General features: G+C 37.7%; 1 protein-coding gene across 1 annotated transcript in view; it reads left to right on the top strand.

Moving 5' to 3' along the window:
- ST8SIA4 (ST8 alpha-N-acetyl-neuraminide alpha-2,8-sialyltransferase 4) overlaps positions 1 to 18737 on the top strand; it is an 86591-nt gene extending 67854 nt beyond the window's left edge. The window contains exon 5 of the mRNA XM_030565818.1: positions 13758 to 18737. Within this exon, the coding sequence (XP_030421678.1) occupies positions 13758 to 14040 (283 nt within the window). The 3' untranslated portion in view covers positions 14041 to 18737. The remainder of the gene's footprint in view (positions 1 to 13757) is intronic.
- Positions 18738 to 18950: the final 213 nt, after the last annotated feature.

The following is an 18950-nucleotide window of genomic DNA, read 5'->3' on the forward strand; positions in this document are numbered from 1 at the left end:
CGATAACTAACTAACCTCAATAAATTTAGTTTCTGGGTAGAACGTTTATCTATTTATCTGTTTGTGTCTAGATCTCTCTAGTTTCTTGCTTTTAGTTTGTTAACTTCAATAGACTAGGACCTCTTTATTTTATATGTAGTTAGGGGTTTTTTTGTCTTTTTTTTTTTTTTTTTTTAAGTTTTAGGGTCTTTTTATGCAGGATTACCAACCTAAGAATGAAGGCAAAGAATGAAATATAATTTTTTAAAGTTCAAATAAAATACCGCAATGGATTTTTTTGTTTGATTCGCATAGTATTACTGATTTAAATATTCTTGTCAAAGATCAAAGTAACAAATATTGCAATAGTATCAGATTAGCTACTATAGTCAGTCAATATTAATTTGACTAATTCCTCTACTTGTGTTACTTTTGTTTCCAAGTCACGGTTTTTATAGTCTTCATCTTTTCACAAACGTTTTGATGTCTGTCTCATTATCTCTTTGCTGTTCTCCCTTTTCCTCAGTCTTGTGCTGTTTTAATTCTCTTACAACTATGCTTACAGAATGAAAATGAAATATTTAAAGTATATCTAACAGAAGAATCTAGGGATGCTGACACTTACTCATGTGAGTAGTTCTGCTGACTCCAATGTGACTACCTAGCATGAAAAATGACTACTCAGTGGAGTATGTGTTTGTGGGACCAGGCCCATTGTTTCTCTTAATTTTAATCATAACACTACTGTTGCTGCCAAAGAGATTGGTTTTATGCTTGTGCTATCAGCATGCTTAACTGCTCCGATCTTGTGTTGAATTGTCATTCCGGTGGACTAAGCGGTGTAGTGGTTCACTAGCCTTTAACCTCTGGAGATTTTTATTAACAGTTGACTTAGCTCACCGGTGAAAATGAGTTTAGAGGTTTTGATACAGTCTCCAGTGTATGTTTAACCACATCAAAAGGAACTGTACAATTCAGCACCATTTAAAGTCTCTATTCTGAGGAAACAAGGGCCTGAAACAGCAGAGATGTGTCCTAATTGAGGTGCACTGGCAGAGCTACATGATCAGTGTAGCACAGCTCCTTGTTCACATTATACTTTTGCCCAAGCTATTCGTTAGTCAGTTTCATGAGCATCAGCATTAACTCACGTCTCCAGGAAGTATTGCTACCTTCTACTTGTGATTTACAGCAGGCTGTGGTAGCTACGTTTTATTAGTTACATAGTGCCATAAGAGTATGTGATTCGTAGAGTGCACTTGCTGTCAGACTATCCAAACTTTTTGAAGGTTCTGCATTTGTTAAAAATGACATTTTTGCCAGTTGATCAAGTTGCTTCAAATTCTGGTCTCTTTCACTAATTGTCAATTAAGATTTGGATAAAGCCCATAAGCTTTCGTGGGCTACAGCATCCGAAGAAGTGGTCTGTAGCCCATGAAAGCTTATGCTCAAATAAATTTGTTAGTCTCTAAGGTGCCACAAGTACTCCTGTTCTTTTAGCAGAAATTTGGGCACCATTGGATTTTAGGCACCTCTGAGGGTTAGGTGGCAGTTTAGTGGGGATTTTGAGGTTCTCAGTGGTGTCTACTTTCTGGATTTTAGGCACCTAGGTCCTTTTGTGAGTCTGGGCCTCAGTTGCTTCCTAGCTATTTTGTAATATAGGAAATATCCTCCTTTAAGCAATTGTAATGAAGCTTTCAGCTTCTAACCATACATCTAATTGTTGTTCTGCTGATATAAAATTGCATCACTAATAATATAAGTTCCTGAATTGGTTAATATTGAGATTTTTAAGGACATGCAAATGTTTTAGAGACTGGTTATGTTGGTAGACTAAGAAACAGGTATGTAAAATTAATCCAATATATAAAATGAATCTCCAATTTCACCCTGGAAGTAAACGATCTGTAATCAGAATAAATGCCACTATGAAAATTAAAATTAGAACACAAAACTAGAAATTAGTTTTGATTAACAGTATACATCCTATCTAAACGGTACATTGAAAATGAGAAGTGAGATGAACAGTCGAGAAATCTGAAAGAGAGCAATGAACTCCATCATATTAAAGTTTTTCATTTTGATAAAAGCAACAAAACTGACAAAACACTTAGGTGGAAAAGACATAACAGTGTTATCAGAAATCCTATCTAGTCAAGGCACAATAGTATAATCTTGCTGAAATAAGTGAAGAATTTGTAGAGTATATTTGAGTCCTGTATAGTTTAGAAAGGGAAGATTATTCACTTATGTTTTTTATAATGATGCACACCATTATTAGGATGCCTCCAAAATCTCATTAGTCCAGTCGTCTGCTTTTCCTTCCTCCTGAAGCAGTAGAAGGTTTTTTTTTAATGTATTTACTTTCTCTCTACTTACCTATCTCCTGCTTCTTTCTCTCTCTCCCTTTTTGCCTTCACCGCTTTTTCTTTCTTTTCCTTTTTTTGCGGTTCAGAATAGCAGTTGAGGGAATGATAATTGGAAGTGAATTTAACACTTTGTTCTGAGGGCAGAGAGATTTGTGGTCCTTCATTTCTGGGAATGAGTTTCAAAGCCTTGGTCTTGTTTCCAAATAAGACTTTTCAGCTACTCTCAGGAACTCCATCTTTGAGCTTCGCTGCTTCATAGTTCCTGGGGAAAGTCAAGGGAAATCTTTTTGTCTTGGAAAGCATCTGTGGTGCATTGGGCCAATTCCATGGAAGGCATTGAAGATCAGCACAGAGATACTAAATACTGTCTTTAGCTAATAAATTTGGGCCTGCTCCTGATCCTACTGCCATCAATAGTAAAACTCTCATTGACTCCATTTTGAGCAGGAGACAGATCCTTGATGATTGACTGCATTTATTTGACAGCTTCTTAAAAATACCTTCATGTTTCCATTTTAGTTGTGTTGTTTACTGTGGCACAGGGTAAGATTTTACACAAATTTTGGATAAGATTATATTTTCTTTCTAAAATAGCAAATGGTAATTTATCTTGTAGCACTACATTTAATGTAAAGGAAAACAAGCTCTGTTGCTATGGCTCCACAATTACAGAGGAAAGCCAGCATACATTTAACCATTCCTGAAAAATACATGTTATAGCATAATTTAAAAAAAAATCTATTTAAGAGTCTATATCTTAATAGTCATAACTACTCCCATAGCTTGCTATCCTTCTAATATTTTTATCTAGGAGAAAACAGTTTTGCAGCTTTTTGTATGTTATTGTTTAATTAAATTCTTCTAAACATCTGATTAGGTGGTTTTGTGATTCATCAGTGGAGTTCTTAGGTCCGGTAGATTGTGATCTAGTTTAAATGTTCACTTCCAGTATGAGTCATAACTGTTAATCACATGAATAGTTGCATATCAGTCAGTAGAACAACTCTCATGGGGGAGGATTGCTTTCATGAGTAGGAGCTGCAGATTGAGCCTTTTCTCAAGTCAGCAATTTGTATTGTTTTTACAATGTGTGCTGAGTGTATTTAGGTCTTTTCTGAGTTAAGTAACCCTAAGCTAAAATAGTTTTATGCATGTATGTTGATCATTATTTAGGAGACATTCTAAGCATGTTAGTATTTTGCTCCCAGATTATTTGCCTTTGGGTAGTTCTTAATAACATTAGTAACCAGAATAGTTAGATGGAAGTTTAAGGATAGACGTATTGCTCCTTCACCAAAAGCATGACATGACAATTTTGTATAACTTTTAACACAGTCATGCTGTTCTTATTTTGAGATGTTTATCATTTTGGAGGCTGAGTCAGTACTCTTTCCGCAGAAATATTGCAAAAGGAAAACGTATAGAGGCTCCTTGGATAGTATGTATAAGTTCATGTTGAGTTCATTTCACCTGTGCTTGAAAAGTAATATAGGATGGTATTTTGCCATTACATTTATAGTGTGACACCTGTGTGTTTGGTCTTCAAGAGAGATCAGTACATTAATTTTTCTTAAATTCATCTAAAACTTGTTCAGCAGTGAACTAGTTACTGTATCATGGGGGTCGGCTTGTCCATGTGGGATCTTGTCTTCTGAGCTTCTAACAATCAATTTTAATAATTCATACTTGACACTTCAGCAGCCATTATGGGATATCAGTCTATTCTGGTTGTGTTTTATTCAGTGATATATAGGCTTATATTGTGACTTTTATTTATTTATGTTTTATTTTTATTTTATTTGGTCATGTAAAGTTAGCCATTTGGAAAACTTCACAAACAGATTATTTTTTAAGAATCATTGATGCACCTACTCTTCGGTGGGCTTTTTAATGTTAGTGTGGATTTACAGCCTACTTGAATATACACAGTAAATTCTTGTGTGGCAGCATAGTGTACCTGATTGCGTAAATGTAAATTTTAGGCTTACAATTTAAAAAAAAAAACATGCCTTTGATGTTTTTGATAGTATACAATTTTAGCTTCTCTGGACATTCCTGAAAACACAGAGCTAAATTCTGCAGGTCTAAATATAGACAGAATTTGCTCCAGAAGGTTCAGAACCACCTTAAAAGGGAAAACATGTTTTCAGGTATTTCGTTTAACCTGGACAGACAAAGATAATGAGCAAGCTTCAGCTGATATAAAGTACAGGTAGAGGTAGGTACAAAGGTTGTTTAAAAGCTCACATTTGCAGTTTCCCAACCCTGATGCTGCTCTGCACAGGGCCATCTGGAAGTCAGTTCTAACGTATGCTAGGTTATTTATAAAGGCAAATTAAATGCAAGTCAAAGCACAGCCAGAGGCTGGTGTGGTTCAGATGCATAGTAGTCAGGTCCCCTGTCTTTTTGCCATGCCTACTTTTCCACAGTGCACTGATTGCAGGGAGGGGTGTGTGACATAAGTGCCCGTACATCGCATCTGTGTCACTGGAGTATCACCCTTGTACTAAGGTGGTCTTCTCTAGATGATTGGCTAAATTTGCTCTCAGCCCAGATTACGCCCCCAGAGTACTGTAAACCAGCTACACTATAGCAGAGAATTTGGCCATTATTTTTAAGATTGTACAAACTGAGCTTTAATATATTGTTAGCTGTTTTGTCACAGTCACTAAAACTAATATTTGAAATGTTTAAAGTTCTCCACAGTGGTGATTAAGATGAATACACAATCTTCTTAGCACTTTCATGCTTTTTCATAACAAGATATAGTGCCTCTTGTAACTTGGTTGTCTTTACAGCTTCAGTCACTGATTTTTTTTTCCTTCATTCTGCAGAAGAACAAAAACGCTATCATCAAAAACCCAGGCTAATGGTCTTTTCATTCACCATCTGCTTTATAAACGGGAACCTAAATTTGCCTGAAAATATTTAGCAGAAACCACTTGGCACCAAGTCAGGTCAAAGAAAGAGGAAAGGGGGCAATAACATTGACTAAGCTCATTAAAGAAAAACTAACAGTTTGAGCAAGTGCATCTCCCTTTAATAAAGTGCCTTACTACTTTTGATAAAAACAGTTTTGTCTTGTATACTAACTGCTTGAGAATGCCATATAATAAATATTGAAAATTAGCTCATAGGTAAGCACTCAACAGTGCTTCCTGTGCTCTTATTGTACAAATGTAATTGGCAACAGTTTAACCTCTCCTGGGCTCCGGTAACATGGAGGAGGAAGCTGCATGATTCAAATGAAGAAGAGAACAAAATCTGTAGAGGAGCATAGGCTGGGACCTGAAGTCCTATGGGAAAAAATAGTATGTGGTCATATCATAATGCCAAGTTTTTTAATTAGGGCCAAATTAAGTAGCACAGGCAACCTTAATTCTAGCATTTCATAACTTTTGAGTGCTTGACTTTGCAATCTTAATTACATTCTTTTAACATAGATTTCTTGTGTGTGTAATTATATGTATATTTATTAAACAATAGGGAACAAAGTTTGTCTGTCTTTATACTTATAAACATATTGTGCTATTTTTCATTAGCCTATAACAGCGTGGACTGTGCTTCAGTGGGGTTTCAGAATGCTACAGGACATGTGCCAAGATTGTTAATGAATAGTCTGATAGCCAACACCTGATGCTGTTACTTTTTTTTTTTTAAAGTTTACTCTTGGTTTTGTAGCTATGCTGTATTTTCCATCCACAACTGAATAAAATGGTGTAAAATATATTAAATAAAATCTACCCCCACCACCATTTCCATTTGATTTCACCCTTAATAATGTCAGTTCAGATTTTCAGCTGTTTAACTTCTCATGCAGGAATGTGTAATGATTAATATGGCACAATTTTTGCTAGTCACAGTATCTCAACATCTTTTATCTTACTGGGATGAAACCACTGTGCTGAAAGGCTGTCTCAAAACTTTGCCGTACTTGAACAATGCAAGATGGTGAGGACACGGCACCATTAAACAAATCCATCCTTACGTCACCTTTCCACCATGATAGGATTTCTCAAAGTCTATTGTCCATGAAAACTTTATTCTAAGTGTGTCTGCCAGTCACTCCTCTCCTAAAATCTTGTACCTGGGACTTCTGCATCAGAAGTTCAATAGAAATTATGCATTAAGCTTGTGAAGTAATAATCCTTAATGCTAAACACTGAAAATGTAAACAGGTCTCATTTATATGAATATTTTTGTTGTGTTCTTTCTGATACATAAATAATTTACCTCACAAATCTTTTTAAATCTTAATATTACAGAATGCAAGGCTTTAATGGCCAATTCAGCTTTCTATGTAGTATACACTCAGTATACTAATCTTTGTTTAATGCCATTAGCCAAACAAAAAGAACAGGAGTACTTGTGGTACTTAGATTGTCTCTAAGGTGCCACAAGTACTCCTGTTCTTTTTGCGGATACAGACTAACACAGCTGCTACTCTGAAATTAGCCAAACAGTATTTTGCTAATGACTTCTGTTTTAAGATGACTAATCAGGATATTTAAATTGGCAAATTGCTACTATGTACATCCATTTTAAGCAGATATGCAAATGCTTACTGTCATTGCTTTTTGAGAGGCATGAGGGAGTTTGGATGGAAGTAGTTGACTTTTTCACTGCCTGTTGCAACTTTAGGCCAAGAATGGGAAAATTCAAAGTGAGAGGGTATCCTGTCGTCAGGCCTATGCCTGCTGTATGCTTCCTAGGGCTCCAAGAGTCAATATTTGATGTGGATTACTTTCTCCAAGAAGGACTCTGATAATACTTCTCAGTGGGAGTAGCTGAAGTACTCAGTTAACAGGAGGATTCACAATCTGTGATAGTTTAATGGAACGTGATTTAGCAGCTGCTGTGGTGGAAGAAAGGTGGGATTTCTCTGTTTCTTCAATAGCCAGGACATAAGTTTGTATTCCTTGTACTGGGACATGTTGATATCTGTTTGTTTTTGGTCACTGATGCATTGTCTTCCTTTGTACTTTTTTTGGTCAGAGATAATCAGAAAACAATAGAAACCCTTGGGAACTTTGAGGAAGGAGCAAATGTTTCAATGCCAGAATATCAGCTGTTGTGGTTAATGATGACACTAACACTGAATGGTCATAATGACCTACTTGGTCTTCTTTTTTACGGCCTTTTGATGAATTGAAGTAATATGCAAGGATGTTTTGGAATTTGACTGAATCCAGGAACTTCTTGTTAATAGGGCTGCTCTGTCTTGCCAGGAGACTTGGGTGGATTCTGATCTTAGCCTGAAGGAGACGATAGTCTGTTCAGGACTGGTGGTGTTTCTTGTTTTTTCTATGTCCACAGCCAGTTTGAAAATCAGGTCTAGGACATCGATCGCTGTGAATGTAGGTCCAGAGATAACCTGTGAAAAACTAAAGATGCCAGTTGCATTTTCCAGATCCTGAGTACAGCTGCCTTTTCCTTTGCTGCTTGGAATTCTTAATCTTACAGAGAACCATACTTTCAAACCATATTCCTAAAAATAAATAAAAAGAAGCTGTCATTATAGCTTAGATTTAACTGAATGTGTTCACAGGCAGGAAAGGAAAGGTGCAAAATGGTTACTGATCAAACAATTACTTGCAACTTTAAGGAATTTCCAAAAATTAAGCCTTAATTGAGCTCATAGTGGGGCAGTTATTCTAGTAACTAACAATTTTAGTCATATAATCCAGGACTAAATGACAGAGGCCAGGTAGACAAAAAGGTCTATTTTAAAATCAGTTCAAACAGTGATTGGGATCTTGGCTTTGCAGAGGTGAGATGTGTTCATTCCTGATTAATTTCTAATCTGATTTCTAAAGAAGGCAGTAAGCTTCAAACTGCTCTAACCTTTTTATTCATTTCACATCTTGTGTTCTTTGGATCTGTATTTGAGCTGATCTCAAGCTGCAAAATTCAGCTACAGATTTAAACCCACCCCATATTTTGACTATGAAGTTTAGTTTGGGCACATGTCTCATTTGTATGAGTGGGCGAACAATTACATTTTTCTCAGTATGATTTGGATAAGAGTTTTGACAAGTAGAAGAAAGTTTCCTTGCAGGTTTTTAATTCCTAGTGTAAACTCTACTAGCGATAGACTTTGGTATGCTGGGGGTGTTTTTCATACTAGCTGTAATAGAATATTCATCTCTGTCTCTTGGAAATAACTTGTACTAATTCCTTGTGCCAAAAATATGGAACTGTCTCTATATATTGCAGATTTATTTAATGAACATTTAACTCTGACATTCTTACTATAGTCACTAGGCATCTGGTTTTTGATTGGAATGCCTGGTCAAAAAGGGACCGTGATGGCTCCGATCACCCCCCGCCCCCTGTGTCCCTACCCTATCCTGGAGCCCTCTTCTGCACCCTTAACTCCTCATTTTCTGGGACCACCACACAGCCAGCACCCCCCGCTGGAGCCCTCACCCCCTCGCACACCCCAGCCCCCTGCCCTAGCCCAGTGAAAGTGAATGAGGATTGGGGAGAGCAAGCGAGGAGGGAGAGGGGCTGGAGTGAATGGGTGGTGCGGCCTCAGAAAAAGAGTGGGGTGGAGGCAGGTCCTCTTGAAGGGGCAGGGCAAGGGTGTTGGTTTTGTGCAATTAGAAAGTTGGCAACCCTAGTTCTTATATGAGTGAAATTCACCCAGGGTAAGAGGAGGCCATGGAAGGTTCCCAACAAAAAAAATGGAAGTACCTGGTTGGGCTTCTGAGGGAAAGGCAGCAGTGTAGTAAGTAAGCAGCTTGATTCTGCAACCTCCTGCATGTGGTGAGCCTGCCACACCAATTCTACTAGCCCTGCAACACCTGTTTCTGCTGAAACTAGATCCCAGGGTTTCAGCTTCAGCCTATGTTGAGCAGATATCTTATCTGTGGCTTGAAGTTCTTGAACTAACTATTGCTCAGTCTGAAGTTGTTTTCAGCTCAGGGAGCCTAGCACTTGTTAAAACAAAATACCACAATAAAAATCTTACCAGTTGTAAAATGCTGGATCAACAGAGGGAACATCTCAGAGGTCTCTCCTGCCTAAAAATGCACGTTAATGAAAACATTCAGAATAACACATAGTACTGTGCAATTATCATAATCGCATACCATAATATTCGCTTTCTTAATTTGCTTTCATTCATATGTCTCTTAAACTAAAGAGATTCCTGAGTCTTTGCTGTCTTTAAAGTGGCTGTGGCTCATCCTGGAGCTGCTTTCAGCTCACAGAACCTGTCAGCTTTTTAAAACTGTGTGAGTGCAACAGGAATTATTGCGGGGAGGAGGGACTGGAAGAGGGAGAGACGGTTCTTTTTCCCTTTTAAACAAAGGCCATTTTTTTTTTGAGATGAAAGAACCACTGTCGAAGCCACATCCACTTCAGAGACTCAGACTGCAAGACACTAACTGAAACCGAAAAGGTCAATTTTAACAGAATTAATATTTTTAGGATTTTGGGGCTTCTGATGCTTTTAAGACACTTTTGATATTAAAGGCTAAATATTGCTACTCTTACTCATGTCTGTAAACATATATATTCACATGAAGTCCCAATGTTGCTCTAAATTAATATAATTTTGTGTGTCTTTAAAAAAACCCCAACCACACCACAACCATAAGTATGCACTCCAAACCAGCATTTCTCAAATGCGGCCACTAGGGGCTTTTCATGCAGTCACAAAAACCTCCTGGGTGGTGATGGGGGAGAGGGGCAATTATCAACCTTTCCCCCTCCCTCCCTGTTGCTCCTGTATGCACTGCCCTGCATCACCGCTGGAGGGCAGAGCATGGAGCACAATGCTGACTCCTGGTCCTGGCTGCGCAGCAGCAGGCTCTGACCCCAGACTTCAGCTATGCAGCCCCCAGCTCTGACCACACGGTACGTGCGCTGACCCCTGGCCTCGGCCATACAGGCTCACCCCCTTTGCCCTGGGCCCCGCTGCCTTCCCTGGCCCCATATTCATCGCCCCTGGCCCCGCTGCCACCTCCTGTGCCGCAGGCTTAATTTGTCCTGGGTCTTGCTGAGAAAAGTAATATTAACAAACATTCAAGTATCACTTTTCACAGCAGACTTACTAGCTAGCTGGGAGGCTGTGATAAGTGATACTTGTATGTTTGTTAGTCACTTATCACAGCCTCTGAGCTGGCTACTAAGTGTGCTGTGAAAAGTGATATTTAACGAACATGCAAGTATTATTTTTACTATTGAGTCTGCAAAAAAACTTACATAAATAAATTACAATGATTTGGATGTGTGTGTATAAGCATATTTATTTGTTTTTTTTCCTAAAGTTAATTAAGTGTTTTAGAGAAAAGTATCAGCATGGCAAGAGCTGGTGGCCACACTCTGAGACCACCAAAAAATGTGTTGTGAGAACCCCTGCTCCAAACAGTAATAATACTTAACACTTACAGAGCTTTACCTCTTCAAAGTGCTTAACAAAGCTTAGCTAAGTGTTTGAGCAAGCACGAGGCCAGTCCTTACCAAGCCACTAATACGCCAAAACCTTATTTAATGAATATGGCCATATTTTTCAGAACTAGGTGCCTAAAGATAGGAAGACGGTGAAGATTTTCAGTTAGATGCCTAACTCCCTTTGACTTTCCATGCAGTCCACCCAACTTCCATTTGTGTCTTTGAAAACATCCCCTGATTCCTAAATCCATATTTAGGCATCTATGTAAAAGTGATCTGATTTTCAGTGGAGCGAGCAAACGTAATCTCATTAACTTCAGTGGAATGTATGGCCACTTTTCTTTGTTTCACTTTTCAGACCACTTTTCTTTGTTTCAATTAATAATAAAACTTAGCTGTCATTTAGCACTTTTCATCCAGAGATCTCCACATGTTTTGCAGAGGGTAAATGTCATTATCCCAGTTTTACAGACAGGGAAACTTTTAAGTAAATATACATGAGCAAGACAAAATGTAACTCTTGATCTGCAGTTATGCGAGCTATGCAGTACTGTTATGTCTTGCACTTCTTATTTTCATTCACTGGTTTTTTAGGCAAGAATGATATGTGAAACAGCCTCTGTACTTGTCAAAGGTTCAGTGTGAGGCTGGTCTGCTTGGGTAGTAGCACGGCAAGCTAGTGTGGAAGTAAAGCATTATCATTAGAGAACAACATGCTGTCGTCTTTGTTCAATGGACGGAGCAGGTTATCTGCAATTATTTTCAGCACCTGCTTCCTTGAGAGCTTGTTAGAATTTGGAACTCAAACTCATGTGCCTGGCCTCTCTTTAACCTGGTGTTAATATAAAAATTAATATATTTTAAAAGAAAATAAGTTGACCTAATGAGTCATTGTCAGTGTAGCTGTAGCTCTATCTTAATGTTATGTGGATTAGTTCCATTGGCCCTAACAAAAGTGTTTCCTTTTTCATAAACCTGTGAAATGCTGGCACATCCATCTCTTAAAAACATACTTTGGAAAACCCGAATAGAACCAAGAAAATAAAATTCTGTCAAAACATGGTTCAACTCAGTGCCTCCTTTCAGAATACAGTTCCCTCAGTTTATTCAAAATGTACCAGAAAACAGATGTGAATGGTCTTCCAATGGAGTGTCATCAGTCACGATTTATTTTTTGTCACGCAAGAAAAAAAGCCTAAATTTATCAGATTCTTCACATTCTTGTGTTTCTTCCTCTGTCACTCTTTGCATCAACTTTTTGCAGTTGAGAGGCTCTATCTCATTGCCAACATATGCTTTAAAAAACCTTAGAAACCTGTGATTAATGACATCCAGAACTAAGCCTGCCAAGATGTACATTTGTCATTGTTGCATTTAGAAGGAGAGCTTGCTGAAAACCAAAGAAACAGTGTAACTACAACACTGCACAGTATTTCAGATTAGAAATTAGATACATCATCTTTTGGTAACATCTTGATTTCACGCACAGATTTGTCTATCAAGTCTGCAAAAGCATGTTCAGATTTATGAGGGTTTTGTTAGTACGTATAAAGAGATCAATCGAGAATAGAGAGAGTTCATTTTAATGGTGAATTTATAAAAAAGTTGCTATCCTTGTGATAGGGAAAAGAAATAGTCTCAAATTTGTAGTAAACATGCAAACAAGTTAAAGGGTCAGATTACTTTAATAAATATGTCCTTTATTATTCAGTAAAACAATGAATCAGATTTTACAAAAATACAATTTTGCCTTTGTGTGTTTTCTTAAGAGAAGCTATAGGGCATTACACAAAAATGTTTATCACTGCATCTACTTTTGCACAAGCAATTAATTTGCATATTTGTGTGTTTAAAATTGGCTAATTAGGTATTTATTTATTAAATTGGATCTTTCTAAGTACAAATGATCAGATATATGTCTACGTGGCCCATTTTCCCTATGCAGTTACCTGATAATTAGAACAGCATTATGCATATTTTTGAAGAATAGTCCAAAAGACTTTGGCCCAAAGATTTGAACTATTTCACAGTCAAAGTGAACTATTTAGACATTTGTTTGGCACAGATACTTCCTCCTATCTTAGTGTTTAAATATAGCAAATGATCCTGATTAGTAGGTGCTAACCTTGAATCCATGTTTCCCAAACTTTTCCATACCATGACCTCATCTCACAACAGAAAATAACTTAAGGCCCTGTCCCATTAAGAAAGAGGGTGTAGTTGTTACTCTCTGGACCTGTTAACAATGCCCCTGAGGGTGGCAGTCCCCATCACCTAGGTAAACTGGTATTCTAGTTCTTCCCTTCGTCTAATGTCTGTGAAATAATGTAAAAAGAGTGTCTTTTCAAAATGAATGAAATCTTCTTTTATATCTTTTGGAGCTGGTAGTTCCGGGGGGGAGGGATAGCTCAGTAGTTTGAGCATTGGCCTGCTAAACCCAGGGTTGTGAGTTCAATCCTTAAGAGGGCCACATAGGGATCTGGGGCAAAAATCAGTACTTGGTCCTGCTAGTGAAGGCAGGGGGCTGGACTCAATGACCTTTCAAGGTCCCTTCCAGTTCTAGGAGATTGGTATATCTCCTATTATTATTCATTTTGTTTTGGAATTCCTAACTCCTAGTATACAATCGAGCCAATGTAAAGCTTCAGTTCGGGAGCAATACCATGTGTTGGTCGCAGCTTCAGCCTCCTCTTCCAAAAAGAAAATTGGCCCCTTTAAAAACTTGTGAACTCCTTTCTCACACAAGTGAGCAGTTACCTACATAGGTCATACCACTGAAAATTAATGGAACTACTTTTGCAAGTAACTGCTCACCATCTTGCCCTAAAGGAGAAGAAACAAGCTAATCAGTATATATCCATTCCAAGGAAATGAATGAAGCCCATAAAAACATGCATGAAAGAAAAATAATGTATATAATGAAGATAAACTACGTGCATTTCACAAGTTTTGTTTATATGGAGTTGTATTTACGTTTCATGACTTGTCTTTTTCTTGTTTGCTTTGTAGTTACTGGCTGACAAACAAGGTCCACATCAAACGACCCAGCACCGGTCTCCTCATGTACACGCTCACTACCAGATTTTGTGATGAAATTCACCTGTATGGGTTCTGGCCATTCCCAAAGGATTTATATGGAAAACCAGTCAAATATCATTACTACGATGATCTAAAATATCGGTACTTTTCTAATGCCAGCCCTCATAGAATGCCATTAGAGTTTAAAACTTTACATATGTTACATAACCAAGGAGCACTGAAATTAACAACAGGGAAATGTGTACAGCAATAAAGCACATATAAAGTACAATATAGAGTACAGAATAGTCACTTCATCATAAAGATGTTGTGAAAGGCAATGGGATCGAACACAGGATATATTTCAATACCCACTAAGCCATTGGGAAAAGGAAGCTTACCTGAAGTCCATGACCAGCTGATATTATACCTGTGAAGTGCTATAAAACTAAGGTATCTTGACTGCAAGGGTTCAAGTAAGTGCCACTTTCACTAAGAACAAAGCTTGAATGTATAATCAGTAGTGTTTACAAGATCCAATGATGCATTCATCGTCAATTAAGGAAGAAGCAAATAGTCCATTTAATGCTGACTTGCCACCACAAAATTGAGCAGCTTGTAGAAGAAATACCCAGCAGATGGAATCTGTCCTTGGGGAAATAAAACAGCCTTTGTCATCAGAAATCATGGTGGAATTACTGGAGAAAGTGGTGTCTATACGATTAAATAGATCAAGTAAATGCCTTCAGTCAGGGGACTGTTTGACCTTGTATTATAACCTCATTGTTTTTGTTGGTGTTTTTTCTGATTGCTGTTTTATTCATTTGGGTATTGGAATCCTTAAAGGATTTTATGAGGACAATAGGAACAATTAAAAATAAAATCTTCAAAGAGTTGTATTTGAAGAAATAAGTTCTTATTGGAGGGAAATCAAATACTTAAAAAATATTTATGTTGTATCCTGCTGTTGCACAACTCTAAACCTCCAGATTGCTTTTTTTAACTGCTGTTGTCAGTACCAGCTAAACAGAACCACTATGAGATTGGTAATTTTGAGCCATTCTTAAGGAAAAGTTTCTGTTACTTGCCAACTGGGGAGGACGTACTTAATAAGAAGGTGCCCTTACATTTGGTACCAAAGATTACACTGATTTTTTTTTTGTATACAAATACCTTTGTTTTTCTTTTCATGCAGAAAACATACATTTAGTACTGTGTTGCTGTGCTGCTGAAGGAAAAATGTTTCTGGGTATTGTTGTCTACTGGAATATATGTTGCCTACTTTGTTTGAATGAAGAGCCTCAAACAAATTTCCTATGCTGACTTTGTCTCAAGTGATTTGTTCTGTAGAAATATCCAAATTCCATGCACTTAAACATATGGGTGTGATTTTTATTGCCATTGGAGCAAAATTTTCAGTTTTTAATTACAGTAATAAAAGAATTAATGACAAAGAATTAATGTAGCAAAATTTTGCACTATGTAATATCCCTGTCATTGGAATGGGTAAAAAAAACTGAATGGAAAATAAAGCATAAATTGAACAAAGTCCTTTTTAAATCTAAATTTCTCAGTGTTGGACAATATACTTGTCTTGTATCAGTTTAACATGCTGATAAGTAACTGATGAAAATAACACATTGCTGTATTATTCCCATATCAGTTATATTCTTCCAAACCTCCCTGACTCATTCATTTTCTTACTCAGAACAACTGCTCTTGTCCTGTACTTGTCCAAGAAAGAGATTTAGAAGTGGCAGAAGGAGTATCTTCAGGATCTAGTACAGAAGAGTCCATAGTACCGTTTCTTAGTCTGTTCATATCACAGACTTGGGTAATTAGAGTGATTGAATGCATTAGAGTTAAGCAAAACCAGGACTTTCTTTTTAGAATGTGTATATCAGGAAACTTAACACCTGACACATGAGCAAGGATGCACCTATTTAAGGAGGGGAAGAGCTAGTTTAAAGAACTTTACTCACACCTTGGTAGAGGAATGACTGCAGCCAAGTGAAGACCCCCCTGATCCCAACTGCTGGTCTTGGACGTGATGGTTCTAGTGGAATGAGCTCCATATCACACTTTCACTCTGATTACTCCCTAATGACAGTGGGGTCTGAAGCCTGATTATGTCTCCAGTCATGTGCCAGGCTCCAGAACTAGCACTTAAGAAAGTTCTAAGAGTATATCTTTGCCTTGTTGACTAACTCTTCCTTCCTCCCCCCTGCATCTATACAACACATGGTGGGTTTTAGCCCTAAAGCATAAATCTTGTTCCTAATTTGTGGGTCCAGGATTCATTACCCATGGCAAAGGAAAGTCTATAATCATGCAAGTCCACTAGCCAGACTCCCCTCAGAGGAAGCCACAGAACTTATTACTGTAGCCAACAGACTGTGGTTTGAAAGCACAGCTGTCCATCTCATAGACATAGTCAGTATTTCTCCCCCTCACCCCACCAAGCTTTCCTGCACAACACTTGTTTGCTTTGGCTTTGTGCTGGGGTCCAATATTTGGCCTACATGATCATGGATTAATACCTTTTTTGTTTTGTTTTTTTATTCCAGAAATCATAGGGGAATCACTTAAAGCTACTTGGCAGCACTGAATGGAACATATTTAAATTGGGTTTGAAAAACTGCAAAACTGTGTAGGGTAAACATTAAAGGTTTGTATTTTAAAACAAATATGGGTGATATCCTTGTTAACAGTAAATATGCATGGAGGTCGTCTTGTTCCACCCATTATTTTTTATGGAATGATTGACTGTCCACTGAGAGATGTACTGATATTCATGTCAGAGAAGCTCAGAGTAGTGCCTTTTTTAGCTTATTCACATGCCTTTATTACTACATACTTCGTGGTCTGTGAATTTGGGCTCCCTGTTGAGATGGCAGAGTCTACAGTCAAAAAAGGGCTTCCTCGGGGATTAAAACTGTTTTTTTTCTGCCCCATCTCAGGGAACTTTTTAATACTCCAATATGAGTTCAATGAAGATAAAATTCAAAGTAGATGGACATGCTTTATTTCCCATTGCACAAAAAAAGAAAAATAAATGGCTTTTTTAGTAGACTTAGGGAAACCAGTGAGACCTAGAAACAGAATGGTAGATGAGGTTTTTCCTGTTCAGATTTAAAATTCAGCAGATGAAGACTGGGGGAAGTAGGCAGAATATGAATAAGTATTTAGAAGATATGCATGAGCCTATTTTGCAGTGTTCACATCTAGTTCTGTTGATGAAACTGAACCCAGTGCAAAAACTACAAACAAACCCAGTAGCTCAATGTAATGCAGGGAGATTCTTTGGTAGACTGAAGAGGGGGATTCCCAGTCCTGCGTCCATTACTGCAGCCACCTTCCCCATGATCCTATATCTCCCTTTGTGAAGGTCAATGTCCAGTAAATCTTCTCCACATCAGCAGATCCATGGATGCCAGCCCATCCCTGGCCTGCCATGCCCTGCTCCTAAACACTGCTGCACAAGCATTACAGAGCTGGTGTCCATAATGTACAGGGCTGCCCCTGGACCTCCATTCAAATTCCCTAAATCCTCCCCTCAACAGGGAAATCACACTGCTTCCACTGTGTGACCCTCTTTTTCCGTTGGAGGTTGGTGAAGGATTGGCCTCATTGAACTTATATGGAGGTTTGAATATGGCACAGGGCCTATGCAAGGGAATGGATTTCACTGTGTGGTTCTTCAACTCACAGTACAACAATCTAGTTCAAATCTGCATACAGCTTTGGATGAGTTCTGTTGTTTTCATCTTCCCCATACTGCTTACAGAACTGCTAGTATAAACATCAGTTGTAATTATTGCCCAACACTTATCGCTGACTTATGTTAACTAGAGAAAATAAAATGGACAAGTTGTCTGCCTGCTATAATGATAACCCATTTGGTGGGGATATGAAACTGGGCATCAGATTAAGCTGATTATGAATGAGGAACAGTCTCAAATGACTGACTTCTTCCTGCACAAGATATAGCAATCACCAGTAATGATTCTAGCAAATATGTTTTAAAAAGAATAATAATTGAAAGCAAAATTCTGGAAACTGTCTGTTATGTTGCCAGAATCTTGAGGCTCAGCTACAGTGAGGCAAAGATAGCAGAGGAATTTGTTTTCATTCAAACGTGTTTGTTGTAAATGATTTATAAACTAGTATTTTTACATTTCTTTGTCAGGTACCCTCTCTCCTGTGGTTTAACGGAGAATATATTTGCTTGTTAAGTTTGCAGTTTTTTACCCAGTTCCCTAAATGATCCCCTCAAGGATTGAGCTCACAACACTGGGTTTAGTAAGTCAATGTGCAAAGCACTGAGCTATCCCTCCAGTTCTTCCTCTCCCCTTTTCTACCCCTCATCTAACATCTACTGAATGTTTCCAGCCTTGAAGGGATTTGGGCAATTTGATGTGTTTTGCAAACTGAACCACAATTAATAAATCCTACCATGAAATAAACTTCTCATTAAAAATAAAATCAACACGCTCACGAGGATGATGACTTGTTTGAATTGACTGCAATTTGCAGATAAATACCTGTGGGTTCAGTACTTTTTTTTCTTTTCTTTTTAGGGTCTGATCCTGTGAAGTGCTGAGCACTTGTTGCTCTCATTGAGTTCACTGAGAGTTGAAGTGCTCAGAACAAATAGGCGCCTAACCTTTTACAGGATTTAAGCTTTATATTGCACATTAAGTTTTATTGTTTTGAAGATATGTTACTTTGTGTAGGGAAAAGCACAATTGTTCTAAATGTATATAATAAAGGAAGAGAGTTTATGGAGTAGAGCATTTCTGCACAGTACTATTGCTACTGAGCATTCACAATACCATTTGTGTAGTTTACAGTATTAAGATGTATTCTATCGGGCTTGTCCTCTAATATTATTTTGTGTACAGCATTTGGGTATTACTGTTTTATTATTTGTATAACTGTCAAATAAATTAAACAATTTTTTTTCATTTTTTTCTGTTACTTCTTATACTGTGTTCCTCTATACTACAATCAACTTTGAGTTTTATTTTCACAGGTTTTCAAATTAGTCTTAATATTTGCAATAGAAAAATCCTTTAAAATATATCATATGTCAGGATTTAAGGGTTAGAAAAACTAATCAAACATGGCCAGAATTAATACTTAAAGAAAGTTTAGAGGAGGAGGAGATGGCTAAGGGTGGAC

This window comes from Gopherus evgoodei, chromosome 6 (assembly GCF_007399415.2).
Source record: "Gopherus evgoodei ecotype Sinaloan lineage chromosome 6, rGopEvg1_v1.p, whole genome shotgun sequence".
Classification (NCBI taxonomy): domain Eukaryota; kingdom Metazoa; phylum Chordata; order Testudines; family Testudinidae; genus Gopherus; species Gopherus evgoodei.